Below are 27626 nucleotides of genomic sequence, written 5' to 3'. Positions count from 1 at the left end.
CGGGACAAAAAGCGGGAGGCGAGGCCAGGAAGGGGGCTGGGCTCGGAAGGGCGGGACCTAGCAAGGAGACCTTTCAAGGAGACTGGGAGAGCGAGAGGGCGGGGAATGAAGCGGGAGGCGAAGCTAGGAAGGGCGGGCCTAGCAAGACTGCTCAAGGAGAGTGGGCGGGGCCTGCCCGGGAGGGGCGGAGCCGGGCCAGAATTCCGAGCGCCTTAGGCGAGCAATCCCTCCCCGAGCCGGTGGCCAGGCCTTCCCCGAAGCGGACCCCTGCAGCCGACCGTAATAGGTAGGAGGGGCGCAGCTCCCGGGGAGACGCCGCGGCGGCGCCGCTGGCTGCCAGACGGCCGTTCCCGAGGCCCTAACGAGGTGCGGCCGTTGCTGCGGCGGCTGCTGCCAGACCCGCCGGGACAGCTCTGCCGCCTCGCCCTTGGCTTGGGGGTGGGCGGAGCTGTGAATTCTTTGGCGGCGCCTCGCAAGCCCGCCTGGAGCCCCAGCCTTTGGGGGTCTCCCCGAGCCCCAACGGGCAGACAGTTGTGGTGCTTTAAGGCTGCCCCGACACTGCAATTGCGAAAATAACCTAGACATTTTAAATAGAAAAATTGTGGTTTGTAGAAAAAATTAGCAGTAAAGTGAAAAGGGGATGAAACTCACTGTATTTTTAATTATAATTATTGTTAGAGGTCACAGGACACACGCCCCAAAGGACATAAAAAGGGATATTCTAGTGGTAACCGGCCCGCTGAAGTTCAAGGTGAAGGACACGGCCAGGGCTGCCCTCTAGGAAGGACTGGGTGGGGAGCCTGGTGCCGGACTTCAGAGGCTCTGGGAAAGATGCCAGAGCTGTAGTCAATGGCTCAGCCCGTGCTGCTCAGACTTCCTCCCTCTCCAGCACCAGCCAGGTCCCTGGGGTCAGGGAGCGCCCGCTGGGGCTCAGTGCTGGGGGCGTCTCTTCGGTCCCCGCAGGCTTCCACCGGTTTATAAGCTGCCGGGGGGGGAGGGATGCCCCCATTCCCTGCCTCCCTCACTTTGCTCCTGGGCGGCCTTCTCGGGGTTCCACGAGCCCTGGCAGGGCAGCCCTTTCCAAACCAGCGAGAAAGAGCAATGACTCCTCTGCCAGGATCCCTCAGCCCACTGCTCTGCGTCATGGGGTCTACCTGCACACTAACCATGGGAAGGACCCGGCTTTCAGAGCCCAGAGTGGCCCAAGGGGAGCACGACTGGGATCATTCCAGATCTTTTGCTCCTGGGCAGCTGGGGTCGAGTGCCTCCTAAGGCCGTGATTCGGTTGTTATCCAGCTCTCCTGGCCCCCTACAAGACCAGTGCCTGGCCTGGGGACGGCCAAAGAGGGCGCAGGCAGCTGACCGCACCCGTGACCTTCCCCCAGAAGCTTCGGGGAGCCTTTTTGCGGGGGGGGGGGGGGAGCTCTATTGCCTGTCCGCTTATTTTAGGCTGAGGAAAATCATTGTCATCGCTGAGCATGGGAATCAAAGGCTCCAAAGAATGCTGAGTCCCTAATGACTTTTGCTGGTGAAGGAGGAGAGACAGGTACCCTCCCTCGCGGAGCAGTCGCCTCTGGGTTGCCTCATTCAGAGCCCCCATGTGGGCACACACAGAACCTATGTTTTCTGACCTTGTTGTATCGGTGATATGGATCAGATAAAAATCTTCCAACCTTCAGAAAGTTAGAAAAGTCGTGGAAACCTGCAGTCGGCCCCAAAGCACAACAGGCGAGGTTGGTAAGGAGCCAGTCCTCGCAGCAACAGGCCTAGGGAAATTCGCAAGTAATCGGGGAACCCGGGAGAACCTCGCCCCCCTCTGGGGCCCTCTCAGCCCCGTACCAGCAGAGGAGAATCACAAGAGCAGCCTGTGGGTAGCTATTCTCCTGACACCGGCTTTCGCACCCCCACCAGTCTCTCTTTCTTTAACAGTCAGGCAACAGACGCGGTTCCTTAGCAAAGGCTCAATCCCACGCAGATGGAGCAGCCAGAGCAAGTTATTTCTCCCAACACGAGGCGTGCCCTGTCTCCCAAATCCCCTCCTATTCGGTGGGAGCAGGAAGGGAAGGCTCGGTGGGAGTACAGGGCCCGGCACTCACGGCGGCTGGCGGCCTTCAGATGTCCTTTGTCATTCCAAGGCAAGGTCTTTCAGGCCTTAAGGGCAAGTGGCCCCGCCCGGAAGGAATTCCAGGGAGAAGAGGAAAGGAGTTATCTTTCTTCCACCCTCCCCAGGAGCAATCGTGACCTAAACATCAGGCGGCAGGAACGTGGCGCTGGAGTTCTGGGACTTGGGAGCCGGATGCTGGGCCCTGCTGGGAGGAGGTGATTTTCACAGCTGTGGACTTTTCAAGGGAAAGAATGACGAATGTCATGAGCACGCTGGAGCTGATCATCTTGTCTTGGTGTTGGGGCTCACAACCGGAGCCATTTGCAGGCTCGATTCAGCTCCAAGTCAAGGGGCCAAGTTTATTATAATTGCAATTAAAGTGGGCTAAGTCCAAAAGAAATTAGGAAAGAACCACATGCAAGAAGGTAAAATTATAGGAGAGACCAGGTGCTTCATGTCACTGATCTGCTCATTTTATGGCTTAAAGGTAGAGTGGAAGAGTGGTCCAGTTCTGACTTTGTACACAGATATAGTACCCATAATTCCCTGGACAAAACTCAGGGTGAGGGGTGTGGGGGGGAGAACCTTCCAGAGGTGTATTTTTAGGTCAAGTGGCGGACCCCCAATTTTGTTTTGTGCCTGCTTCAACTTTAAGCATCTCACGCTTGTTGCTTATTAGTCTCAGAAACTGTGATCGCTGACTGACAGGCGATGCCGGATAACACGTCAGTGCTAACTGACAGCCAGAAGTATCTGCGGCCACATGGAGCAAGCCGGGGTGGGATAATCTAGGGCAAGAAATACCTCATTTCCTCCTGACCCTCCCAAGGTCAGGTGGCGCTGCTGGCGGGAAAGGCTCGGGCGCTGCTTTCGAAGGGAAGCAAAATGCTGAGCGAACAGTTTCACATGGAAGCGGAAAAGGAAGCAAACAAGCACTTATTAAACGCCTGCTCTGAGCCAGACACTGTGCTCACCACTTTGCAGCTGTGACCTTGGGAGGTAGGCGCGGTTATGGTCTGTTTTATAGGGGAGGAAACCCAGGCTTTTACTCACTTGCTCACCACATGACTAGTATATGTCCGAGAGCACACTAAGCTCCACGTTTGCATCTGGTCTGTCTCCCGTAGCACCAGAGGGCTAACAAATGGGCTAATTCCTGGGGACGCAAATGCACTAACGAATAAATGCAGCCCTTCCTACCTGGCCCGGCTCCCTGCAGTCCCACCTTCTTGCCCCAGAAGCTTGCCCCTATTTTACTGAAAAAAAAGAGGCTCTTCAAAGAGAGCTCCTTTTTCTCCTCTCCTCCTCATCTCATAGCGTTCAGGTTCCTTCTGTGCCGTTTCCTGTGCCTCATGAGGAGAAATGACTCTATTTTTTACCAAAGCAAACCTTTCCTGCACCAGAGGCCATTCTATGCTGAATCCGGTCCTACTAGAATCTTCCCTCCATCCTCCTCCACTGGCTTCTTCCCCACAGGCCTTCAGCTCCTTAATCCTGAAAAAAGGCTCTTTTGTCCACTGCATCCCTGCTAAATATCCTTTCTCCTCTGCCCTTTGTAGGGAAACTCCCCAAGGAGGCATCTACACTAGCAGCCTTCACACTCTCTCCTCTAACTCTCTTCTTAACCCTTTCCTCATCCTTCTGCCATAAACATTCTCTCCAAGGTGACCCGTGACCTGTGACCTCCTGAGCTGCCTCGGACTCACCTGTCTTCTTTGCCGGATCCTCCTCCAGGTCATACCCTCTGACCCTCAGTGACCTGCAGGGCTCTGTCCTGGATCCTCTCCTGTGCTCTTCCCTCTATACTACTTCCTTTGGTGATTTCATCAGCTCCTGTGGATTTAAGTATCATTTCTGTCCTGATAATGGTGCAGTAGGTGGGACAGTGGTTAGAATGTTGTCTTCCTGGGTTCAAATCTGGCCCCAGGCACTTCGGAGCAAAGTCACTTAACCTTTTTACCTCACTTTCCTCATCTGTACCAGGAAAAGACGACGGCAGATTGCTGCAGGATCGAGAAAAGCCCAAATGGTGTCATGAAGAGCCGGCGTGGTGGAGCAGTGCTGATGATTGTCACGTCTACCTTTACCGTCCCCAATCTGCCGACGCCCAACCTTGAATCTGCACCTGCCTCTCAAACTTGAACTGGCTAATCAGTGGGCATTTCCACCAGCATGTCCCAAACAGGATGCAGGACCCTTGCCCCCAACCCTCCCTCTCACTCCCTTCCCTCCTAGTGCTGAGGGATATTGGGACTCATTCTCTCCTCCCCTCCCCACGTCCATCCATTATCAGCCCCCTCCCCATCTCTGCCTCAGTCTCTCCAACTACAAAATGGGGCCTCTCTTAGCCCCTACCTCCCAACGCGCTGTCTGTGGGGGGTTGAGTACAGGGCCTGGCACATAGTCCTTTCTCTCTCCTCCTCCCCTGACTCTAGGGCTTTTTCTCTGACTCTGCTCTCCCCCGCCCTCCTCGCCGCCTGACATCAGCCCAGATTCCTTCTAGGGGAAGCCTTTTCTCCTTGTCAGCGCTTGGACCGTCCCTTTCCCAGGCTAGATCTTCTTTTCGCGCAGCATTTTGCAGGGTGTTTCCTGCATTAGGCTGAGAACTACGGCCAGCACCTGGGAAGGCCGGTGCCATTCTTACCACCCCCACCTTACAATTCAGGGCACGGAGGCGGGACAGGCCTGCTGGGGTCTCACAGCTCCCAACAGTCTGGATTTGAAATCAGGTTTTCCTAAGTCTAAACCCAGCGCTCTAGTGGACACTTAATAAAGGGCCCTGAGCCACATCTAAGCGTTTTCTAGAGTGGAATCTCGGGAATAAACTCCAGGTTAGGGGAACAAGTCGGGGACAGTTGGCCTTCCTCTTGGCTCAGCCCATCCTCACCCTTCAAGGACCCTTTCCATGGCAGTCCCAAGCCAAGCTTCTTTGGGGAAGGAGCATCCTGTTAAGAAGGGCCCTTGCAAAAAAAAAATAAAGTAAAGTAAAAAAAGAAGGGCCCTTGCAAAAAATAAAATAAAATAAAAAAAGAAGGGCCCTTGCAAAAAAAAAATAAAGTAAAAAAAGAAGGGCCCTTGCAAAAAATAAAATAAAATAAAAAAAGAAGGGCCCTTGCAAAAAAATAAAATAAAATAAAAAAAGAAGGGCCCTTGCAAAAAAATAAAATAAAATAAAAAAAGAAGGGCCCTTGCAAAAAAATAAAATAAAATAAAAAAAGAAGGGCCCTTGCAAAAAAATAAAATAAAAAAAGAAGGGCCCTTGCAAAGAAAAAAATAAAATAAAAAAAGAAGGGCCTTTGCAAAAAAAAAAATAAAATAAAAAAAGGGCCCTTGCAAAAAAATAAAATAAAATAAAATAAAAAAAGAAGGGCCCTTGCAAAGAAAAATAAAATAAAAAAAAGAAGGGCCCTTGCAAAAAAATAAAATCAAATAAAATAAAAAAAGAAGGGCCCTTGCAAAGAAAAATAAAATAAAATAAAAAAAAGAAGGGCCCTTGCAAAGAAAAATAAAATAAAAAAAGAAGGGCCCTTGCAGCAGGGGAGCTGGAGGGTCACATGACTTATTAATGGGTCAGGTACAGCACGGGCTGGGGGAAGGAAACAGCCTCAGGCACCGACCCCCCCACCCTTTAGGGACCCAAAAGTTCTCCGGAGGCTGAGCCATACAGGGGGTCCACGAGTACTTATTAGGCCCCTTCTGTGCGCCCGCCCAGCACGGTGCCAAAGGGGTGGCCCTGCGGAGGTTCCAGGCGGGCCCAGACGCGGGGCTCGGGCGGCGGGAGTTGGCCGGACCACTCCTGGGCTCCGCCGGGTCACTTCCAGGCAGAGCCGAAGGCGGGGAAGCGGCCATCCCCGACGGGCGCGCCCCGGCCCGGGGGCGGAGGAGAATGGGGGCGGGGCCCCAAGGCTCGGGAAGGCGGGGCAGGGGTGGAGCCAGGCAGGGCCGCGGGCCAATGGCGGCGGGCGGCCCAGGGCGCAGGCGCTTCCTTCGGAAAGCGTCTCATTGGCATTGCCGGCACGGCTTCACGCCGGCGCAGTACGTGACGACTATGTCTCGGAGACCTCCGCGGAACTTCCGCCAGCGCCAGGCGGACTCCGGCTCCAGCTCTGACCCCGACTCTGACCCCAGGCCCAGCTCCGATTCGGGCCTCGGCCGCGCAGCCAAGCGCGCACTCGGGGCCGCGCGGAATCGGGGCCGCGCCCGCGTGTGGGCGACTTCGCGCCGCGAAGGTCCGTCGGGGCGGCGAGCTGCGGGGGCTGGGCGGGCGGCCGGCCGCGCACGCGCAGGGATTCCTGACGCATGCGCGGTCTTGGCGCGCCGTACTCCGAGAGCTCTCTCCTCTCCGGGATTCCTTGGGGAGAGGAGAGGTCCCGCCCATGGGTGGTGCGGGGATGGAGCTCGAGAAGGAAGCACTACAGGCGTGCGCGTGCGCAGACTGCCTCAGTTTCCCCGGAAGTGCAGGGACTCCTCCCAGTCCTGGCCCTTGATCTCTCCGAGAGCGGGGAGGGGGGAGGCGTGTATATGCCCCCCCCACACACACACACACAAGCGCCACACACAGGCTCCCATCGGCTCCCTCCCAGCCCGGGCCTCCCCTCCCCCACAGGCCCCGACCATCAGCACACGAGCTTGGCCCATCCCCGCCGCCTGCCTCAGTTTCCCTTTCTGTGCATTAACGTGCATGAGGTGGGGGTTTGCTCCGCAGGCCCCTCCCATTCTGGACGTGGCCCCCTAGATGTGTCCGGGGCGGGAGAAGGCCCCCCAACATCTCCAGAAGCCGATGGCGACTCCCCAGGTGGGAAGGAGCGGCTTGGGGGTCTGGGGAGGAAGGTCTGGCTGTGGGCGTGAGATCTTGGGAGCCGGGGCCCCCTCCTGATGGGGGGCATTCAGCCCCCGGGGCAGAGCTGGGCCCTCGGCGGGGACGGGAGGCAGGAGCCGTGTCCTCCGAGGCCTTTGGAAATCGCAGGCTCTCTGAGGCCCAGGCCGGGCTGTTGGGAGGGGTGGCTGAGCCTCTGAGGACCTGGGGCGGGGGTCTCCCCGAGGAAGCCCACAGGAGGGACACTGCCCGTGGGGAGGGCACGGGGAAGGATGGCCGGCTTCCCGGGAGCGGAGGGGGCCCCTGGGGGGCTAAATCGCGGCTCCTCTGCTTCAGCCCCTGATGCCCTCCGTGAGGACGCCAAGGCTGGACCCCGCGACCCGTCGGGGAGCGCCTCTGACCTCGACTCCTGCGGCGAAGGGGCTTCTGACGACCAGTCAGGTGGGGGGCTGCCGCGGCCCGGGCTGGGGGCGGGACAAGACGCGGTCACCTCGGCACCCCCAGTGAGTGCCCACGGAGGAGAAGGGGCAGCCCCTGGTCTGGGGGCGTCCCGGTCACTGCTCGCCTTCTGTGTCCCAGGGAGCCTGGTGGAGCCGGCCCGAGGAAGGCGCCGGAGGCGGGCCGAGGCAACGGAGGACTACCTGCCGCTGAGCGGGGGGCCGCGGGACCCCCTCTGGGGCGTCAGGGGCGCCGGCGACACTGACTCCGAGGAGGAGCCTGCCCCCGTGGCGGCAGAGATCCAAGGTGCCCGCCTGGCTCCCTTTGGTGGGAGGCAGGGAGCTCTAGAGCCTTCCTCCTCGGGCGGCAGCCGCGGAGGCCTGAGCCGGAGCCCTTCCTCCCCTTCCTCCTAGGCTCGGACAGCGGAAGCGAGGAGGCCCAGGACGCTTGGGAAGCGCAGCAGATGAGGAAAGCCCTGCGAGCCCCAGACCCGGTGCGTCTGGGGGGGGGGGGCCGGGGCCGGAGGCCGCCCCCTCCTCCTGGGATCGGGAAGAGACGCTGTTCTCCCTCCTTTTAGGGAGCCGAGCCCGGCCTCCCCCACGACCGGCCCCCGGGCAAGAGAACGTGGGACCTGCCCGTGTCCCTGCCCCCCGTGAACTTGGCAATCATCAAGAGGCAGCTCAACAGTCGGTAAGGGGCGAGTGCGGGAGGGTCGCTGAGGGGGAGGAGCAGGACACCGAGGGGGGGAAGGGCTGGGGGGGGCAGGACACCGAGGTGGGGGAAGGGCTGGGGGGGGCAGGACACCGAGGGGGGGAAGGGCTGGGGGGGGGGGGCAGGACACCGAGGGGGGGAAGGGCTGGGGGGGGCAGGACACCGAGGGGGGGAAGGGCTGGGGGGGGCAGGACACCGAGGGGGGGAAGGGCTGGGGAGGGGCAGGACACCGAGGGGGGGAAGGGCTGGGGGGGGGGCAGGACCCCGAGGGGGGGAAGGGCTGGGGGGGGCGTCACTAAAAGGGGCTGGTGAGGGGACGGCTGGCCCAGGTGGAGCTCAGGGCTGAACTGCATGACTGGGATTCGCCGTTGGCAAACGCAGGGTCCCTCCGCTGGAGCTGGGAAGGGGCTTTCTGAGCGCAGGCTGGGTGCCGGGTGGCTAGGTGCAGCGGGGCCTCGTCGCAGGTGCCGGCAGGCCCCCCCGATTGGGGAGGGGTCCGGACCCACCTCCTGGGAGCTCCTGACCCGCTGTGCCATGGTCCGCCAGGAGTGGGGCTCGGGGCAGGTCCAGCTTCCCTGACTGTCTCCTTAAAGGTCCCTCTGAATGCCCCCCCACGTCTGCTCCTTCCTGCCGGGGTGGCCCGGGGCGGGGGCTCAGTGAGGGTCTCCCTGCCCGAGGTCGGAGAGGGGTTAGCAGAGGTGGGAAGGAGACCCCCCCCAGCAGCCCCGGCCCGCGTCTCAGAGAACCTGCAGTCTCCACAAGGCCCCGGAGGACGCAGCTCCTGCCTCCCGTCCCCACCGAGGGGGGTGGCCGAGGTGTCGGGGCTCTCTCCCTCGGTCCTGCCTGGAGACGGCGCCGTCCGGGGCACGTGGAGGCCGAGGGGCTTCGGGGCCGGCTGGTTCCCCGCTGACCCGCGGGTCTGCCAGGGACAGAGGGAGGCCCCGGGGCCCGCAGCGGGCAGTGACGAGCTCTGGTCCCCGGGCTCAGGCTGGCCTCCCTGGAGGGCGTGCACCGTTCCCACCAGAGGGAGTACGAGAGACGCCTGCAGGACGTGGTCAGCGCCAAGAGCGCCGTCGCGGACCTCGAGAAGGCGCCAGACCCCGCGCCCACCTGTGCCTTCTACAGGGCCATGAAGGCCTACCTGGCGGCCCTGGTCGACTGCCTGCGGGAGAAGGTATGGCGCCCCCTGGGCCCTGGCGCCTGGACCGCGGCCTGTGGCTCGGGAAGGTCGGGCGCCCCAGCGCTGGGTCCCAGAGAGACCCGGGGCCTCCGAGGCCGCACGAGGGGAAAGCTGGCCGGGCTCCCTGCGGCGTCCAGGCTCTCGGGCTTCGCCTCGGGATGGCACAGAGCGGGACCCGCGGGGCAGCGATAATTCGGGGGGCTCTTCGTCCAGCCCGGAGACTAAGACCCGTCTGAGAAGCTCTCGGGCCGCCCATGAGCCGCCGCGAGCTCTGGACGCGGGGCCGCGCCCGCTGACGGGAGGAGCAGCCTCAGACGGGTCCCGGGAGGCCGGCCGGGCTTTTTCCCAGGGAAGGGCGCCTCCGCGCGGGCTCCCGCGCTCACTTGGCTTCGGTTTCCTCGGATGCCGTTTCAGATCGGGGACATTCAGCAGCTCGAGGCGGCCATGCAGTCGCTCCTCCGGGAGCGCGCCGCCGCCTTGTGGAAGCGGCGACAGGCGGAGTTACGCAGCGAAGCCGCGCGCTTACAGCAGCTGGCAGGTGAGGGCGCTGTCAGCCTGGGGGGTCCCAGGCCTTCAGGCCCCTGGCAGGAAGCTTCTCGCGTCGGAAAGCTCAGAATGAGCAAAACGTCCTCGGCCACTCGGGGGAAAATGCCTCAAACCAGGTTTCGAGGCCGGAATTTGCTTCAGCTCAGACTCAGTTGTGGACTAGAGGCGAGAAACTGCTTCCGGGGGTCGGGGAGGATGTCGTCCCGGGGCCGTTTGGGGGGGGCAGGGCTGCCTGGGGGCTCCCTCACTCGGGGAGGGCCAGGCCCCTGAAACAAGACAGGGAGAAGGCCTGGCAGCCGCCACCAGTGACCGGGGGGAGGCAGGGGCGTGTCCTGGGGAATCGCGTAGGATAACGGGGATAGTGTCTAGTTGTGGAGATACTGGGGCGCCACCCAGGGGAGCGCGTTGCATTCTGAGGGCTCCCTGCTGTTTACAGTGTGTCGGGGGCAGGGCGCCGTGCTCACATCAGGGGCTGCGTGGAGGATGGGTGGGAGTGGGGAGAGACCAGAGGCAGGCAGACCTCCCCTCCCCCCCTCAAGGTGTGAGGGGATGGGGGTCTGCACTTGGGCAGGAGAGGAGTCAGAGGAGACGAGGGGCGTGTCTGTTGAGGTGAGGCTTTGGTGAGAGAGTGAGGAGTCCAGGCTGAGGAGCTTAGGGGGCGGGAGCAGGGAGGTGCCCTTTCCAGGGCAGGCAAGTAGGAGGGGGCAGAGGTCATGAGTTCTGTTTTGGATGCCTCTGGGGAGGTCCAGGAGGCAGTACCTGTTGGGAGGTAGCCATTTTCCTGAAGGAAGGGCCAGACGCGGGCCTAGCGGTGTCAGTTGACTTGTGTTGTGTTCTGGTGCGGCTCCCCTCCAGCTTCCAGCGGACCTGGTGCCCAGTGTGGGAGCAGGGGCAGGGCTGGCTTGTGTCATGTGGAGTGAAGGACGGAGGGAGGGAGAGACTGGTCCGGGTTCCACAGGGACAATGTGAGACTGTAGGGAGGGGGGCCAGGGATGAGCCTCACTGACCAGCGGGTGGCTGGAGCCCTCATCTCATAGCACTGTACTTTGTCAATCATCAGCCAGCATGACGGACGACGCCCCGGCGCCCGATGGCTTGGCAGAGGGTGTTGTTGGAACTCAGGATGTCCTAGGAGAGCCCGCTGTCTGGAGGTAGCCCGCCTCCTCTTTGGACCTGAATATCTTCTTAGTGACTGTTCTGAAATCAGGGGGAGGGCTCTTTGTCCCCACAGGCCCTAGGGTGGCTTCTGGTGTGGGCTGAGGTCTTGGGACAGATCGATTTTCTCCAGCTCTAATGTTGCTCTTGGTCCCTTGTTGAGAAAAGACTAATACTTATTCCAAAATGCAGTATGCAGAAAACACAAGCCACTGAGAGCCCTGGCACATCTCGGCATCAGGAAGGTGCGTCCGGTAGTGATGACGAGTACAGTGGGACTCCGTCAGAGGGAGCAGACTTCCGGGAGAGACGAGGTTGGTGCTCTGTGTGTGCGGTGAACTTCCACCTGTGTCCCTTCCCTCCTGCCCAGCCTTTATTAGTGTTTGGTTTTCTGTATAACTGTGCTAATTCAGTTTTTTTTTCAACCCGTCCACAAAAGGTCTGCCTTCTCTGGCTCTCTGTCCCCTCCCAATAGAGAAAGAGAGAAAAACAAAACCTCTTTTGCCAACACGTACCATCACGAGACACAACTTTGGCCATTGGCACACCCAAAACACGTGCCTTGTTATGTCCCATAATATCCTTAAGAGCTTCCTGGAGTCAGTCAGTCATTCCCCTGATCATCAGCTCATTGTCCTCTCTGGAGCCCTCCCCGTCCTCATTTCTTCAGACTGAGTGTGAATTTAGGCTGCTGCTGTACATTCTGGATTAAGCTTTGGCTCAGGATAAATTTCTCTTTTCTCTCCAGTTTTCCTGCTGTGTAAAATGTTTTTCTATAACCAGTTCTCTCTGTATGTACCTATGTGGGGGGTGTGTGTGTGTGTGTGTGTGTGTGTGTGTGTGCAGGGTATATACTTATGGCATATGTGTGCACGTGTAATTTGTATATGTGTATATGAAGCGTATGTGTACATATATTGTATGTGCTTGTAAATGTTTATCAATGTGTGTATAATTTATACACACATGCACGGGGCTTATATGTGAATGTGTGGGCTGTGTGTGAGTTGTGTACATAGTTATGTGTGGTGTAAGTATGCAGCACGTGTTATGTATGTGTATGGTGTTTGTATACGTGAGGGCATATTTGTGTAGTGTACACGTATGTGATGTATATATATTTGGAAGATGTGTGCATATAACGTATTGTGTGTGTAATTAGGGTAGAAATAAGAATTCTTATATCCAGTATGATACCAAGGCCCTTCCATTCCACCTCTGCAGCATCTCTGGTCCATTTCATCTCTGCAGCATCTCCCTGATCTATTTCATCTCTGCAGGATCTCTAGTCTGCTTCACCTTTTGTAGCATCTCTGATCCATTTCACCTCTGCAGCATCTCTGGTTTGTTTCAGCGTGGCATCTCTGATCCATTTCACCTCTGCAGCATCTCTGGTTTGTTTCAGCGTGGCATCTCTGATCCATTTCACCTCTGCAGCATCTCTGGTTTGTTTCAGCGTGGCATCTCTGATCCATTTCACCTCTGCAGCATCTCTGGTTTGTTACAGCGTGGCATCTCTGTCCATTTCACCTCTGCAGCATCTCTGGTTTGTTACAGCGTGGCATCTCTGGTCCATTTCACCTCTGCAGCATCTCTGGTTTGTTTCAGCGTGGCATCTCTGATCCATTTCACCTCTGCAGCATCTCTGGTTTGTTACAGCGTGGCATCTCTGGTCCATTTCACCTCTGCAGCATCTCTGGTTTGTTACAGCGTGGCATCTCTGGTCCATTTCACCTCTGCAGCATCTCTGGTTTGTTACAGCGTGGCATCTCTGGTCCATTTCACCTCTGCAGCATCTCTGGTTTGTTTCAGCGTGGCATCTCTGATCCATTTCACCTCTGCAGCATCTCTGGTTTGTTACAGCGTGGCATCTCTGGTCCATTTCACCTCTGCAGCATCTCTGGTTTGTTACAGCGTGGCATCTCTGGTCCATTTCACCTCTGCAGCATCTCTGGTTTGTTACAGCGTGGCATCTCTGATCCATTTCACCTCTGCAGCATCTCTGGTTTGTTACAGCGTGGCATCTCTGGTCCATTTCACCTCTGCAGCATCTCTGGTTTGTTTCAGCGTGGCATCTCTGATCCATTTCACCTCTGCAGCATCTCTGGTTTGTTTCAGCATGGCATCTCTGATCCATTTCACCTCTGCAGCATCTCTGGTTTGTTACAGCGTGGCATCTCTGATCCATTTCACCTCTGCAGCATCTCTGGTTTGTTTCAGCGTGGCATCTCTGGTCCATTTCATCTCTTCAGGACCTCTGGTCCATTTCACCTCTGTAGCATTTCTTGTTAATTTCATGTAGCATCTCTCCTATATACTCCCTTTCTCCCTCTTCTGATATTTCCCTCTCCCTGGTGCAGGCCTACGTCACCCAATAGCTAGACTAATAACCTGTTAAGGTGGTTTACCTGCCTTTAGTCTCTCACCACTTTAGTCCATCCTTCATTCAGCCACCAAAGTGATAAAATCACGGGTCCAGTTATGTCACACACACCCCTACTCCTTCCGTGACCTTCAATATCAAATACGAAATGCTTTCTTTGGCATTCAAAGCCCTTCATGTCATAGAATACCTTATTCCTTTCCAGTCTTCTTACTATACTCCCACTACAAAGGTAGTTTTTGATCTAGTGCCACTGGCCTCCTGACTATGAACAAGACCCCACCCCCCTCCCCCCGTCTCTATCCAGTTCTGAGTATTTTTTCTGGCTGTTCCCCATGCCGTCTCTGCCTCCTCCATTCTAACTGCTGATCTCTGAATTCTCCCTTAAGTTCCAAATAAAATCCCATCTCCTACAGGAAGCCTCAAATTCATCTTCATTATTTCCTAGTTATCTTGTCAATAGCTGTCTGTATGTGTTTGCTTGTTATTTCCTCCATTAGATTATAAACTTCTTGAAAGCAGGAACTATCTTTTACTTCTTTTTGTGTCCCTGGCACTTAAGATAATGCCTAGCATATAATGGATGTTTAAATGTTGATTCGTTGATTAATTATCTCTATTTAATTCCATGTAATTGTTCATTTTTACCTTTTTGTTTCTCTTCACTGCTATATTTGAACTTCAAGGCTTTTTCATGGAAAGCCTATTTCATTAAAGGTCCATTCCTTCTCAGCACCCCCACTCCCACCTTCCCCTGCTGCCAATAGCATTATAATCAGTTTCACTGGTTGGTTATTGTTGTGTTTGAGCCCATATCCTTTGTCTTTTGTAATAGTATATTCCACTGTTTCTTTTTCTTTATGGTAGTGACTGCTAAGTCAGACGGGATCCTGGAATTCTTTCTTTTTGACTGCTTGAGGATTTATTTTTTGATCTGGAAGCTCTTGATTCATCTCTCATCTTTCTGGAAGTTTTTACTTTGGCTTTTCTTTCAGAAAGTGATTGGTGGATTCTTTCTCTTTTCTGCCTGCCATCTAGTTGTAGGAACTCTGGGCAATCTTCTTTTAAAATTGTTTGAAATAGGATGTCCAGGCTCCTTTTTTATTTTTTTGATCATATCATTCAGATAGATTCTTTATCTTTTTTCCTCTCTTAATTATTTTCCAGAGCAATTATTTTTATGGGTTTTTTTTCTAAGTTTCTTTTAAGCATTTTGAATTTATTTTAATATTTCTTGTTGCCTCTTGGAGCCATTGATTTCTATTTGGTTCATTCCAATTTTCAGGGAGTTGCTTGGACAGATTTTATTCCTTGTGCCAAGCTGTTGTAATATCTTTCCAGTTCTTTCTCATTATCATAACTCTCATTTATTTTCCATTTCCCCCCAATGCTCTCATTTTATCATTAAAAAACATTTTTAAGCTTTTTTTCCCCATTGTTCCAGGAATTTGAATAGAATTTTTGCCCAAGCTCTCTTTTTCTCTGAAGCTTTGCTTGTAGATGTTTTAACATCAGTTTTTTCTTTTTCTTTTGTGTCCTAAATATCCACTATTATAGTGGAATTCTTCATTTTCCTATTTGATAGTAGTTTAGTCTCTGCACACTTCTGGAGAGGTCTGTGCTGGTTCTGTTGCTCCTTTCTTGGGAGAGTTGAGTGTGATATTATTCTGTGATCTTAAGGACAGCTCAGGCTGGGTATTTGAAAGCATAAAATAACCTCAGAGTGATCTGATCCAGGTCCAAGGAACTGCTGCCCCCTTGCTCTGAGCTCTGCAAGTTCCTGAACTAGTTTTGGTTGTGAACAGGAGAAGATATTCCTGGAGTCAGCCCTCTTTGGCAAGCTGGGAGGCTCTGCTACTTAGAAGGACAGAAGTGCCAGCTCCCCTTTGGTCTGGGGTCCCTGTGACTCCCCTGTCAGCATCAGACTAAGTTAAAGGCAGAAACTGAGACCGTGCTCAGATTTTAAGGGTCCAAGGCACATTGTAGCTGCTGGCTTCTGAACTTGGCTTTTTTCTCAGTAGACTAACTGCCTAGTGTAGGAAGGTGGTGCAGCATAGGTCCCTTTGTCAATCCACCCTGGGACCTAGAATTGGGTGGTGGACAAAAGAGGCTGGGGAGGTTTAGGGGGACACTTGTTGGCCCCTCCCGAATGGGACATAACTAAGGAGACTGCCTTGCTCATCCTCTGTGGCCCGCTTTGTCCTTTGATCCGCAGGGGCTATTTTACAAAACTGCCACAGTATTTTTGAAGATGTCAATGAGGAATTTTCTGACGTCCAGAAGATTTTGTTGAAATTCCAGCAATGGCGAGAGCAGTTTCCTGATTCCTATTATGAAGCTTATGCCAGTCTCTGCTTACCCAAACTTTTGAGTCCTTTCATAAGGATTCAAATGATGGATTGGAACCCTCTTAAGGTATCTGTGCTTCTTAAGGGACTTAGTGATTGGGTGGTCTCCAGCCTGGGGGCTTCTTGTTTCCCCTGTACTGTATATAACTCTGGCCTCAGCCAATTGTAGGCCCAAAATAAAATAACAGCTGTATCCCAGGCAGGTGCTCCAGGGGCCAGAGACCCTGGGCCTGGGTCCTTAAAGTGGGAAAAAGATTTCAGGAAGCAATGAGTTAATGCAAACCTAGGGGCAAAGTGAATGGAACCAGCCAATATGGAAGTTCCAAAGAAGTGTGCCTCAAGGATGGGAAAGGCCTTCATCATAATCCAGGGTCAGGGATTGGCTGGAGGAGGTCTGTTTAAAGTGAGAATCAGCCATAGGAATGGGCATGCTGAGCTTGCAGGAGAAGAGGCTCTGGGAAAGGTGGAACCCTCTGAATCTAAATCTGAAGAGCTGCCATGGGACAAGTGATCGTTCTTGGTCTGCTTGACCCCAGAGACTAGAACCAGGAGTTCTGGGAGAGGAGGTGCTGATTACCAGCCTTAAACACAGGGCCTAGAGAGCCTTCAACCCAAGTGGGAGGATTCTTTGTAGGCCATAGGGTGGAGAGGATTCTTTGTGGCAGAGACACTGAACAGCGGGATAGTGAACAGGGCTGAATGACTAATCAAGAGCGGCATGGGGGCTGGGACCTCAGGCCTGAGATTGATTTGATTCTAGAAGTGACAGATGGACCTTGATGGCTTTTCAGATGAGTCTGGTGGGACAGCTTGGAGTCTGGGGAGCACTTGATGTGGGCCTGCTCTCTGCTGGACATGGCAGGACAGAGACATAGGGAGATGGGCTGTGCCTTTGAGGAGCTCACCCCCAGCCCATAGAAAGAGGTGCCTCCTTATCAAGTCAAATTCTGCTAGCTGGATCTCATTCGATCCACCTTTTTCCAACAAATCACCCTCTCTTATCCCTCTCCCCCTTATTTTCTCTCTATCCTTCTGTCTGCTTCTCTCCTGTCTACAAATATGTCAGTAACAAACCTCAATAACATGTCTTTGGTCCACCCACCTCCCTAATTGCCATCTGATATTTTTCTTGTCTTTTGTGGCTAAATCCCTTGAGAAGGCTATCTATACTAGGGACCCCCCTTTCTGTTCATTCTCTTCTTCATTGCCATCTGACTTCTGACCCTCCACCCTCTCATCCTTCAACTGAAACTTCTTCTTCAGGTCTTCCTGACATACTATCTATTGTGCCACCAATATCTTCCCAGTCTCTCAGGCTCTTAACCTAAGAGCTATCCTGGGCTCCTCATGCTTTCTGCCCCGTTCCCCCTTATCTACTATGGACCAGAGCCTAATGATTTCACTTTTGTACCTCCAGTCAGTTTCATCTCTGCAGCATCTCTGGTCCATTTCACCTCTGCAGCATCTCTGGTCCGTTTCACCTCTGCACTTTTCTGGTCCGTTTCATCTCTGCAGCATCTCTGGTCCATTTCACCTCTGCACTTCTCTGGTCCATTTCATCTCTGCAGCATCTCTGGTTCATTTCACCTCTGCACTTCTCTGGTCCGTTTCATCTCTGCAGCATCTCTAGTCCATTTCACCTCTGCACTTCTCTGGTCCGTTTCACCTCTGCACTTCTCTGGTCAGTTTCATCTCTGCAGCATCTCTGGTCCGTTTCACCTCTGCAGCACCTCTGCCACATGCCCCCTTCTCTCCTTCACCCTGGACTATGGCAGCAGCTGCTGGCGGGGGGTTGAGAAGTATGTTTCCAGTTTCTCTCCCCTGTATTCCATTCTTCATCCAGATGCCAAATTAATCTTCCTAAAGCACTGATCTGATCATGTCACACCCCCTTCTCAGTAAACCTGAATGGCTCCTATTGCCTCCAGCGTCAAAAACAAAATGCTCTGCTTGGCCTCCAAAGTCCTTTGTAGCCTAGCCCTTGCTACCTTTTCAGGTTTCTTATACCTTACATTTCCTACCATATACAATTGGATCCAATGGTCCCACTCTCACAAACAGGACCTTCCCTTTTCTCTGTCTCCCATACTCAGAATGCTCTCCTTCCTTCTTCGCCTCCTTTTTGTCCCGGTCCCTCTTCATTTCCCATTTATGTAGCTTATTTTAGTTGTGTATGTGTTTTTCACATTAAACTGAGGTCCTTGAGGGTAAGGAGTCTTTTTTGCCTCTCATCGTATTCCCCACACGGCACCTGACATATCATAGGTACTTAATCAGTGTTTACTGACTGCTTCACTGACCAAGAAGAATGGCATGATGAGACTATGGAGAGAAACTAGGCCCAGTGAGGAGGGGGCGATCCCCAGAATGGGCTGGGGAGGACGTGGCAGCATTCAGGGGCCCCACCTGAAGGCCTCATCCTCTGTGCGAGGGCCCCACCTGCAGGGCTGTGCTCAGCTCTGGACCTGGGAGCTGGAGGAGAGCTGATAAGCATGCTCTGGCTTCATGTTGAGTCAGAATGATTCTTTTTGTTTCCACTTTACCCGTGAGGATATGAGCTAGGAGAAGTGGCAGGAGTGTTTGAGTCCGGGCTGGGACGTGCTCCTCCTGCCTTGCTGCTCCAGGCTTTGTGCCGGGCATTGATCTGCGCCTTGGGGCAGCTGGGGGGATTCTGCTTGAGGACAGGTGTTTTTCACATTTTGTCTCCTCTGCAGCCGGACTGCGTCAGTCTGCAGCGGATGCCCTGGTTCCAATCCCTGGAGGAGTTTGCCAACAGCGGGGCGGTGGTGCAGAGAGACAGCCCTGACAAGGAGATCCTGCCAGCTGCTCTGGACAAGACCGTCCTTCCTCACATCACGGGTACTGACTCTGTCTTGATTCGGAGAACTCTGTTGTTCCCAGCACATGCACAGGGATCCACAGGTGGCATTGAGTCAGTGGCCTGTATCCCCTCCTTTCTCGGGGGTTCTCTTAGAAAGCCGGCTGCAGGGCAGGCGAGGTTCCTGAGGGGAGGCCGGCCGTCGGCCTGGGACCCCAGGATCCTGGGCCTCAGCCGACCTGGGTTCTCCCCTCTTGCTGTCTGTCGGATCCTTGGGGTTCGAATAGAGTTGGGGTCCCCCGCTCCCAAGCCAGGGCATGTCTCTGAAGCGTTAGCCCGTGCCCTTGGCTGCCGCTGGCATTGACCGGGATGACCCCCCGCTGTCTAGCCCACGTCTCGGGCAGGGACAGAGCTGTGGGGGTGGGTCCGTGGGCTCAGGTGGCTCCTTTTTGGCTGCTGAGTAGAGACTTTCTGGAAGGGAGGCGCCCAAGGTGGGGCCGGAGCCAAGGGCAGGTAGGCACCTTCTTGCCTTGGATACCGCTGGGCTGCATTGAGCTCCCTTGCAGGGACCAAGGCGAGGGGGTGGTCGGGGTGCCCCTGGAGACCTGAGGAACAGCTCATTTGGGATGCCCTTTCTACAGGACCCGCTCAGAGCATGTTCCTCCCACCTTCCCGTGTCCCCCTTTTGTTCCGGACTCTGCTCCGGGGCATTGGTTAGTTCCCTCCCTTCTTAGCCCCAACGTGCCCGGAGTCTGATCCTCTGGTGATAGGGATGGGGAGGGGATGAACCAGACGCCCCCAGGCCCCTCTGGAGGTTAAAGGTCCCGGCCGTGAATGGGTCCAGCACTCCTGGAGGGAGCAGGGCCGGGCCAACTCTCAGCCCGGCTCTTTCAGGGTTTGTCCAGTTCCTTTGGGACCCTTTGTCCACGCCGCAGACCAGAAGCCTCGTGGAGCGCTGCAGGGAGGTCCTCAGCCTGAGCCCAGCTCCGAGGGGCAGGAAGGGTCACGCCACGCAGGTGGGTGGGCTTCGTGCCTGGGCCTTTTGGGGTCATGGTGGACGCAGGGTGTCCTTGTTGCCCCGGGGGAGCTCGGGATGCGGACAGGTCGGGGCACGGAGGCTGTGCGGGGGACGTTCTGGCCGGACCGTGGAGAGCACAGAGCAGGACCTGGGCTCAAGAGGCCAGAGGGACGGGAAGGGAGAGAAGCTCAGGTCCCAGGGGACAGCCCGTCTGGGTTCTCAGGGTCAGGCTGTGAGTTGGGGGTGGGATACGGCCGGGGGCGGGCTCCCGCCTCTTCCCTCGGCCTAGGACGAGGTGAAGGTCCCAGGAAGCGGGGCTGGGGGGCGCGAGCTGCGATCAGGGCCTTCTGAAAGGGTCAAGGTCTCCCCTGTGACTCCAGGAGCTGAGGGACTCGGTCGTTTCGAGGCTGAAGAAGGCGGTGGAGGATGACGTCTTTATTCCCCTCTATCCAAAGAGGTGAGGGGGCGCAGGAGGAGTGGCCCCCAGTCTCCCTCCCCCAACCTTATCCCCCCTTGCGCCGGCACTTCTCCGACCCTCCTGGGGCTCCCGGCTCAGCCCCTGCCCCGCTGTGCTTTACTGAAGAAGCGGCGGCCATTCCCCGTGAGCCCCCCTTCTCCTTTCCTCCCCTCCCTCATCCTCCACGTGCTCCCTCCGTCATCCTCGTCCTGTGGCTTTAGCGGCTCCCGGGAAAGGGCTGTCTACACTGGGGCCTCCACTTACCAGCTCTGCTGGACTCCTCCAGGTTCCACCAGAACCCCTTTTTCAGATACAGTTTTACTGTAATTAGTCTCTGTTTCTGAAAGCGAGGACGACGGCGAAGGTCCGAGAGCGCGGCGGCCGTTGCCCGGCGCGGCTTTAACCTGAGATGCTCTAAGGCGCCTTTCAGAGGATTCCTTCTCTTGCCGTCACGGGTGAAGAGGGCGCTCAGAGCGCGTCCCGGGGGGTGCGGGGCTAGCCTTGGCTGCCCTCACAAGGGCCCCTCCCGTCTGCACTGGGGACCTCCAGCCTCTCCTCCCTCAGCCCCCCAAACTCAAGCTCCCCTGTCCTGACTCCCCCTTCCCTCCAGGATTAAGCACCTTCCCCGGGAAAGCGCGGCGGGCCTGGTGCCCAGTACACAGCAGGCGCTTAATCAGGGCTCGTGAGGAAACCCGTCATTTCCCGGAAGTCTGAGGCAGAAGGGACCTCAGAGGCCGAGCGGTTCCTGCCTCCCTGTGTCCCCCCCCCCCCCCCCGACTGAGAAAGAGGCGGGAAATGACCCTTCTGGGATCACAAGCCGCCAGGCGCTGGTTCTGGGGCCCGGTGGGGTCCTGGCTGGTGCACAGTGCACACGCACGCACACGCCCCCAGTCCCACACACATGTGCACACGCACACGCCCCCGGTCCCGCACACGCACGCACACGGCCCCCCACGCACACGCCCCCGGTCCCACACACATGTGCACACATGGCCCTACACACGCACACGCCCCCGGTCCCGCACACACGTGCACAGACACACGCACTCTTGCTCACGCCCCCAGCCGTCTTTGTCTCTGTCTTGACCTTTGTGCCCACAGGAGCCGCCAGACTTTATCACGGGTGGGGGTAGGGCTGGCCGGGGGGTGGCTCACTGTTTGCTCCTGTGATCAGGGTCTTGGAGGACAGAGAGTCCCCGCACTCCAGGTTCCAGGAACGGCAGTTCCAGTTGGCCGTGAAGGTGAGGGACCCTCGGCCTGGTCCCCCGCGTGGGGGGGGTGGGGTGGGGTTCTGGCCTCCGGTTGATGGGCCATGGCTCCCAAATGGGGGGGAAGGGGCATCCTGGCCCGAGGGATCCGGGGTGGGGGCAGAGGGGGAGGAGGGCGCGGCCGCCCAGGCCTCCTCTGATCCGCTTCCAGCTCCTGGGCAACGTGGTCCTGTGGGAGGGCCTGGTCCCGGAGGGCGCCCTGCGGGAGCTGGCACTGGACAAGCTGCTGAGTCGTTACCTGGTCATCGGCCTCTCCAGCACATGCCCAGGGCCGGGGCTGGCCGCCAAGTACCGTGGGGTGAGCGGGGGGGGGGGTGCCGAGCTGAGGGAGGGGGCGGGCTGTGGGGGGGGCCGAGCTGAGGGAGGGGGCGGTCTGTGGGGGGGGCCGAGCTGAGGGAGGGGGCGGTCTGTGGGGGGGGGGGCCGAGCTGAGGGAGGGGGCGGGCTGCAGAGGAGGAAGGGAAGAGAACCACCGCCTGGGGAGTGAGGTGGGGGGCCCAGGAAGGAGAGCCTGGGTGACAGGTGTGTGGCCCCCCAGGTGGTGGAGAGTCTCCCCCAGAGCTGGCTCGGCGGGGACCCCGCGGGGCCCCCCGTTCCCCAGCTGGCCAACCTGGTGCTGGCGCTGGTGCGGGCGGCCCAGCAGCTGCATGACCACGAGCTCGGGTGAGTGCTGGAGCCGGGGGGCCCTGGCTGGGGGGGGCACGTGTGTGTGCCCCGCTGAGACCCCTCTGCCCCCAGGTCCGAAGTGCGAGAGATGGTGCTTCTCCTGGTGGAGATGAGGGCGGCGGCGCAGGCCCGAGCCTTCGTGGAGAGGAACGGGCTGGAGCGGCTGAGGGCCTGCCTGAACGGGCCGCGGTGACCCCCACCCCTGTCCCTGTAGCCAGTCGGTGCTTAATAAATGTTTATTGTACAGCTCGGTGCGTGCTCCCTGAGCCCCCCCCAGAAGCCTCTGAGCCCCCAGAGCCGGGCGGGCGCCCTAGGACTTGCGGGCGGCCTCCACTTCCTGCCAGATCTTGGCCTCCAGCCGGGCCGTGCGGTTCTCCCTCATCATGTCGAACTCTTCCCAGGGCCGGGCCCACTTCTGCGCCTCCTGCAGCTGCTCCGGGCTCAGGCACAGGTCGAAGCGGATGCCCTGGATGCGGAACTGGGGGCGCTCCCAGCGCTTGGACCACGGCCTGGGCTTCATGCGCACTTGGAGCTGGGGGGACAGGGCGGCGTGAGGGGGGCCCGGCCGGCTCCCTCCCCGTGGCCCCCCAAGGACCTCCCCAGGCCCGGCCCCCACCTTATTCACAGGGACCTCCTGGCCCGGGTCCAGGGTCTCGGGCTTCATGTCCAGGGGGAAGGTGCTGTACTCGGGCAGGGCGTCCCGCAGGTACATGAGGTTGTCGTCCAGCCGCTTCTCCAGGCGCAGCACCTGGATCTCCTGGATGCGGGGGCTGTACAGGTCAAAGCAGATCTCCACGCCTTGGGGGGAGGAGCAGCAGTCAGGGTGGGGGAGGGGCCCCCAGGAGCCCCAAGGCCCGCCCCCCCCCCCCCCCGCTGAGCCCCGGGGGCACGCCACAGGGCTCCGCTGGGAGCCGCCCACCTTGGCCCTCGATGGTGTTGCGCAGCACGAAGGTGGCCCCCAGGCCGCTCCCCGACCTCTGGATACAAATGCCCACGAAGCGGCTGGTTTTGCCCTTGGTGTGAGGGTCCGACGAAGTGACCGCCAGGATGCTCCCTGCGGGGGAGGAGAAGGCGTCAGGGCCGCCCCTCCCCCGCCCCTCCGCCCCCCCCTCCCCCCGCGCCCCACGCACCCACGTAGAACTCGGGGATGGGGAGGACCTTCCTCCGGCGCAGCATGTCCTGGCGCTCCAGCTGGAACTTGAGCGGCTTCGTGCGCCCCCGGGGAGGGATGAACTCCGGGCTTAAGAACCTGGGGAAGCCAAAGCCGGTGGGTGCGCTGGGCCGCAGGACCGCTTTCTAACCCCGCAGCTGGGGGACCCCGGCCGCCCCTCACCTGCGCTCCGGCTCCGGCTCCGGCTCCTGCTGCTTCTCCACGATGACCGGCTTGGGGGGGGGCTGGAAGCCCCCGGGGCTGGAGAGGGAGCCTGCGGGGCAAAGGTCCTGCGTGAGGGGGGGGCGGGGCAGGACCCTGGCAGTCGGGGGGCTCGGGTGACCCCACTTCCCTCCCCCCTAGGTCTTACGGTAGGCGGGCACGCGGGGCGCGGCCCCGAGGCGGAGACGGAGAGCGACAGCCAAGCTCATGGGCGCCGCCATGTTTCCTAGATTGGGAAGAAGAGCGCGGCACGTGACTGGTTGGACGGTGGCCTCCGAGGGCCAAATCCCGCTCTCCGCGAAGGCGGCGCCAGACTAACTCCATCGGGTTAGCGGCCAGTTGGGGGCGCTGCTGCGCAAGAAGCCGGAGCCCCAGTCCCGCGTAGTCCCTGCGGCCGAGCGCCCCCCATCGGAGGGCACTGCGGGGGGCGGGGGAGGGGGAACGGGGGAGGGGGAACGGGGGGTTCTCCGCCCGAAGGCAGCCTGCGAGCGCGCACTTCGGGTCCCGCTGAGGGGAGCGTGGCTGCGGGTCCGGCCCGCACCTTGAGCCTCCGTTTGGGTGGGGAGCTCACTACCTGAGGAGGCAGCTCTTCTGCTTTTGTTTTGTTTTGTTCCTCTCTCGGAGAAGGACCTTTAGATTGATGGGGACAGAGGCTGCAAATGGCCAACGGGGAGTCACCTAAGAGCAGCATCTGGTGCGGGCCGACCCCGCCCTGGGACCCCCAGAGAGCCGGAGACGCTGCCAGGCGGGGGGAGAGGGGCTGCCAGGTGGGGGAGGGGGGCTGCCAGAAGGGGGGGGGGCTGCCAGAAGGGAGGGGGGCTGCCAGGTGGGGGAGGGGGGCTGCCAGAAGGGAGGGGGGCTGCTAGAGGGGAGGGGGGCTGCCAGGTGGGGGAGGGGGGCTGCCAGGTGGGGGAGGGGGGCTGCCAGAAGGGAGGGGGGCTGCCAGGTGGGGGAGGGGGGCTGCCAGGTGGGGGGAGAGGGGCTGCCAGAAGGGAGGGGGGCTGCCAGGTGGGGGAGGGGGGCTGCCAGGTGGGGGAGGGGGGCTGCCAGGTGGGGGGAGAGGGGCTGCCAGAAGGGAGGGGGGCTGCCAGGTGGGGGAGGGGGGCTGCCAGAAGGGAGGGGGGCTGCCAGGTGGGGGAGGGGGGCTGCCAGAAGGGAGGGGGGCTGCCAGGCGGGGGAGGGGGGCTGCCAGGCGGGGGGGGGGGGCTGCCAGGGGGGGGGGGGGGCTGCCAGGTGGGGGAGGGGGGCTGCCAGGTGGGGGAGGGGCCCGTCTGGCGGTTCTTTTGGGCTACCTCCTCTCTTTGCTCCCAGTGTCCAGCCCCTTCTCTGAGGGGGACACGCCAGGCCAGGTGGTCCTGGACCTCGAGCGTCCCTGGGTCCCTTTCCTGGCCGCCCTGGGAGCGCCTGCCGTGGGTGAGCTCTCCATAAGTCCCCTTGGGGGCCAGGCTCTGTGGGCGCCCCGGAGCGGGGCTCTCGGCAGCAGGCCCCGGGGCCGGGTCTCGTCCCGCGGCAGCTCCAGGGTCCTCCTCGGCCCGTCCGACGCGCGCTGCCGTTTCTCGCTGTGGCGCTGGTGGGAGCGCCCAGGCCAGCACACGGCTCTGCAGACCCTCCCGCGGGCCGTCTGTGCCCCGCCTCTCCCCTCCCAGGCTCTCCTTCGGAGCCCCCTCCCCTCCCGGGCTGCAGCATGAGGAAAGCTAGGCTGGAGCCGGCTCGCGGGCCTGTTCTCCGGGAGCAGAGAGCCCTCGGTGGCTCGCGGCTTCCATTCCGCAGCGACGACGGCGCCCCTGGGGGGTCCCGCTCCCGGGGGAGGTTCTCTCGCTGGTCTTGCCCTGCCTCCCGCCTGGATTGTTGGAACAGCTCGGGCTCTCGGCCCCTGACTTTTCTTAAACCAAGGGCTCAGGGGCCTCACGGGGCCCTCGCCGATCTCCTTTCCTCACTGGGGCGGCCTGCGGGTGCCTCCACGTCGGCCTTTTTTGTCCCTCTCCTCCTTTTCGGGTTCAAGCCCTTTGGATGAAATTTCAGGCGATGACCCTTCTTAGGTGGGGAGCCCCCCTTTCCCCTCCCTTCCCCCCCAGCCCAGTCCCTGGTCTATCACGGGAAGACGTCCCTGGTGGGCGGAGAACAGTTTGTTCGGACGTGGGGAGGCTCGGAGCGTGGGAGAGGCCCCGGGGGTCCCCAGCCGTCCGGCTCTTCCTGGTGTCGGTCCCACAGGCTTCGGGGCTCAGAAAGAGAGAACAGGGCGCTCCGGCCTCCCTCCCAACTTCCAGCCAACTCTGGACAGCGCCCTGTGACGTCAGGGGCCGCCGTTCCCCCCCGTGAGCCGGTCCCGGCCCAGCGCTCAGACACTCCTCCCCCGCGGCCTCTCACTCCCACCCCTGCCTCCGGCCTTTGGACCCCACTGCCCTTGGACTGGCAGCGGCCCCCGCGTCTCTATTCTTGGCCCAGCCTGTTCTGTCCCTTGTGCCCGAAGGGACGGCCTGGCCCCGATCCGAGCCCGGGTCCCGGCACATCCCGGCCGTGTCCGGAGCCGCACAGACCTGCCTTGTTGCAATCGTTGCCGCGGTTCTTCTTCATCCTTCCTGAGAAAAACCTCTCTCCCAGAGGCCTGTGGGAACGGAACGTGGCCGCGGCGCAGCTTTCTCCTCTCTCTGTCCTTGTTCACCGGCCTTTGGTTTTCTTACTCGTCTTTTTTCCTTTTTGATCAGATTTTTCTTCTGCAGCGAGGCTGTTGGATGGATGTTCACATACATCGGACTTACCATAGATTAAAACATGTTTAACATATCGGACTATCTGCCTTCTCGGAAGTTGGACCGGGTTTTGCAAGGGTCAGTGCTGAAAAATTATCCATGAAGATGTTGTGAAAATCAGCAGCTTTAATTAAAAAAAAGAGAGAGAGAAAATCTCTCCTACAAACCCTCATTCCTTGGAGAACAAGGAGTTTCAGATCCCACCGAGAGGGACCCAGCTGGGGGTGGATAAGCACATGAGATCAGAATGGGGGCCGGAGGCTTTTCGGGAACTTTTCTTGAGCCCAGAGTGGAACTGCGGAAAAATATCTAAAACTTAGCGTCTCCAGTGTCCGTGTTGCCCCTCCCCCCATGGAAATTAAACTTATCCCACTAGAGTGAGAGCCTGGGGCAGAGGTCCGAGCCAAGGGCCCTTCACCCAAGAGTCCCTGGCCCCCTCTAACCTTCCTCCCCCTTCCAGGGCCCCATTTTTATAGGGCTCGGCCCTTCCAGAACAGCTAGACCAAATGTAGAACCGCCCGCGGAAGAAGCCCGTCCCCGTCAGCAGGGTCCCAGGTTGGGTGGAACGCCACCACCACGTGAGGTGGACCGGCTTCTCCTTAGGTGGGACAGAGGAAATGCTGGCGCCCCAAGGGGTCCTGAGAGGGTCCCGCCCCTACCAGACAAAGTTGTTTTGGGGGGACCTCCCGGCCATCACAAGGCAAAATGAGGGTAGGGGCTCTTAGCCAGTGGGCGAACTCTGCAGCTCTGGGGCCTTTCGCCAGCATGGGCTGGGATTCTGTCAAGTGGCTCAGTGCCGATTAGAACAAAAAAAGGGAGCACTTCTCCCATCCCTAAAAGCTCCCAGGGTTTCTTCCTTCTGGAGAGGAGATGGGGCGGGGACAGTTCCTCATTTCTTAACCACAGTCTCTGTCTCTGACTGGCTGTTAACCAGTCCGTGGGCCCCTCCCCACGGGGAACTCCCGAGGTTGCCCCCCAGGCCCCGGCCCAGCAGACTCTGGATGAGCCCAGTTACACCTAGAATACAAACGGTTTCCAAGAATGCAGACAAGGGCTTCAAACGCGAGGCCGCGGCTCCCATGATGCTCTCCTGGAAAGCAAACACTTGACCATTGAGAACATGAAGCACTTGGTGGAGCTGCTGAGTCCGGCGCCTCTCCAGTCCCCGTGTACTCAGACCTGTTCCCGGGGCCCTCCTGGCAGCGGTCACTGTGGCAGATTACCTTCCGTGCCAAAGCCCAAGGGGAGAAACAGAAGTGGGGGCAGGACGTGGTCTCCGTCCAACCGCCCCTGACACAGCCAGGGACCTCTAGTCACTCCTGCCCTCATGTCCAGAGCCACAGTGTGAGGGGCCTGCTGGGGGAGGGGGCTCCCAGAAGCCGTGGGGCTCAGACCCAGCACCATGAATGTTCTATGGGGGGGCCCTTGGCACTCCCAGGATGGAGCACTGGGGGAATTGGCCCCCTCACACTCCCCCCATCACCTAGAATTCATTTCTCCCCAACTCCAGAGAGCTGGGGGGAGGGAGGCTCAGACACTAGCCTGCCACGCTCCAGGCCCCTTGCACTGCGGAGGCTCGAAGTCACAAGAAAACCCT

The 27626-nt window shown here is 58.6% G+C and overlaps 2 protein-coding genes and 2 long non-coding RNA genes across 20 annotated transcripts; 1 reads left to right on the top strand and 3 right to left on the bottom strand.

The window, feature by feature from the left end:
• Positions 1 to 160: 160 nt before the first annotated feature.
• Positions 161 to 22153, top strand: GCFC2 (GC-rich sequence DNA-binding factor 2). 9 transcript variants are annotated; one of them, XM_051974054.1, is made up of 19 exons: positions 161 to 286; positions 4088 to 6333; positions 6810 to 6899; positions 7257 to 7361; positions 7500 to 7664; positions 7772 to 7851; positions 7936 to 8048; positions 9057 to 9243; positions 9664 to 9787; positions 10856 to 10946; positions 11143 to 11264; positions 15549 to 15748; positions 18396 to 18540; positions 19394 to 19515; positions 19898 to 19974; positions 21149 to 21215; positions 21394 to 21540; positions 21780 to 21904; positions 21980 to 22153. In XM_051974054.1, the coding sequence occupies exons 2-19, from the start codon at positions 5991 to 5993 to the stop codon at positions 22098 to 22100; spliced, it is 2424 nt and encodes an 807-aa protein (XP_051830014.1). In that variant the 5' UTR covers positions 161 to 286; positions 4088 to 5990; the 3' UTR covers positions 22101 to 22153. The 9 variants fall into 9 exon arrangements, 8 of the variants coding, with proteins under 8 accessions (XP_051830014.1, XP_051830010.1, XP_051830012.1 ...); XM_051974050.1 differs by lacking the exon at positions 161 to 286 and adding an exon at positions 2333 to 3103; XM_051974052.1 differs by lacking the exon at positions 161 to 286 and adding an exon at positions 3823 to 3921.
• On the bottom strand, positions 642 to 3888 carry LOC127547273 (uncharacterized). Of its 2 annotated transcripts, none has more exons than XR_007950141.1 (2): positions 3811 to 3888; positions 642 to 2339 (listed from the first exon to the last, which is right to left on the bottom strand). It is a non-coding gene; the product is annotated as an uncharacterized LOC127547273 (long non-coding RNA). The 2 variants fall into 2 exon arrangements; XR_007950140.1 differs by lacking the exon at positions 3811 to 3888 and adding an exon at positions 2909 to 2996.
• On the bottom strand, positions 11816 to 15541 carry LOC127547272 (uncharacterized). Of its 6 annotated transcripts, none has more exons than XR_007950136.1 (4): positions 13144 to 15541; positions 12940 to 13041; positions 12532 to 12888; positions 11816 to 12430 (listed from the first exon to the last, which is right to left on the bottom strand). It is a non-coding gene; the product is annotated as an uncharacterized LOC127547272 (long non-coding RNA). The 6 variants fall into 6 exon arrangements; XR_007950139.1 differs by having other exon boundaries at positions 12940 to 12990; XR_007950135.1 differs by having other exon boundaries at positions 12532 to 12990; positions 13093 to 15541.
• Positions 22129 to 26073, bottom strand: MRPL19 (mitochondrial ribosomal protein L19). 3 transcript variants are annotated; one of them, XM_051974065.1, is made up of 7 exons: positions 25817 to 26073; positions 23428 to 23505; positions 23241 to 23331; positions 23038 to 23156; positions 22827 to 22961; positions 22524 to 22705; positions 22129 to 22439 (listed from the first exon to the last, which is right to left on the bottom strand). In XM_051974065.1, exons 1-7 carry the CDS (start codon positions 25851 to 25853, stop codon positions 22218 to 22220), a joined length of 864 nt encoding a protein of 287 aa, XP_051830025.1. In that variant the 5' UTR covers positions 25854 to 26073; the 3' UTR covers positions 22129 to 22217. The 3 variants fall into 3 exon arrangements, with proteins under 3 accessions (XP_051830025.1, XP_051830027.1, XP_051830026.1); XM_051974067.1 differs by having other exon boundaries at positions 25821 to 25839; XM_051974066.1 differs by lacking the exon at positions 25817 to 26073 and adding an exon at positions 24572 to 24980.
• Positions 26074 to 27626: the final 1553 nt, after the last annotated feature.

Source organism: Antechinus flavipes, chromosome 2 (genome assembly GCF_016432865.1).
Source record: "Antechinus flavipes isolate AdamAnt ecotype Samford, QLD, Australia chromosome 2, AdamAnt_v2, whole genome shotgun sequence".
Lineage (NCBI taxonomy): Eukaryota > Metazoa > Chordata > Mammalia > Dasyuromorphia > Dasyuridae > Antechinus > Antechinus flavipes.
The sequence above is the reverse complement of the archived record's forward strand: the minus strand, read 5'-3'. Positions and strand labels throughout refer to the sequence as shown.

Bases quoted from the DNA above. Each gene is read 5' to 3' on its own strand.
- GCFC2 (XM_051974049.1), top strand. From the start codon at position 6,404: ATGCGCGGTCTTGGCGCGCCGTACTCCGAGAGCTCTCTCCTCTCCGGG. The intron at 9,788-10,855 runs GTGAGGGCGCTG...GTCAATCATCAG, and splicing joins GCGCTTACAGCAGCTGGCAG to CCAGCATGACGGACGACGCC. The intron at 19,975-21,148 runs GTGAGGGGGCGC...TCCTGTGATCAG, and splicing joins ATTCCCCTCTATCCAAAGAG to GGTCTTGGAGGACAGAGAGT.
- MRPL19 (XM_051974066.1), bottom strand. From the start codon at position 24,965: ATGCTGCAGCCCGGGAGGGGAGGGGGCTCCGAAGGAGAGCCTGGGAGG. The intron at 23,157-23,240 runs GTGAGGGGCGGC...TGGCTTCCCCAG, and splicing joins GAGCCGGAGCCGGAGCGCAG to GTTCTTAAGCCCGGAGTTCA. The intron at 22,440-22,523 runs GTGGGGGCCGGG...CTGTCCCCCCAG, and splicing joins AGGAGGTCCCTGTGAATAAG to CTCCAAGTGCGCATGAAGCC.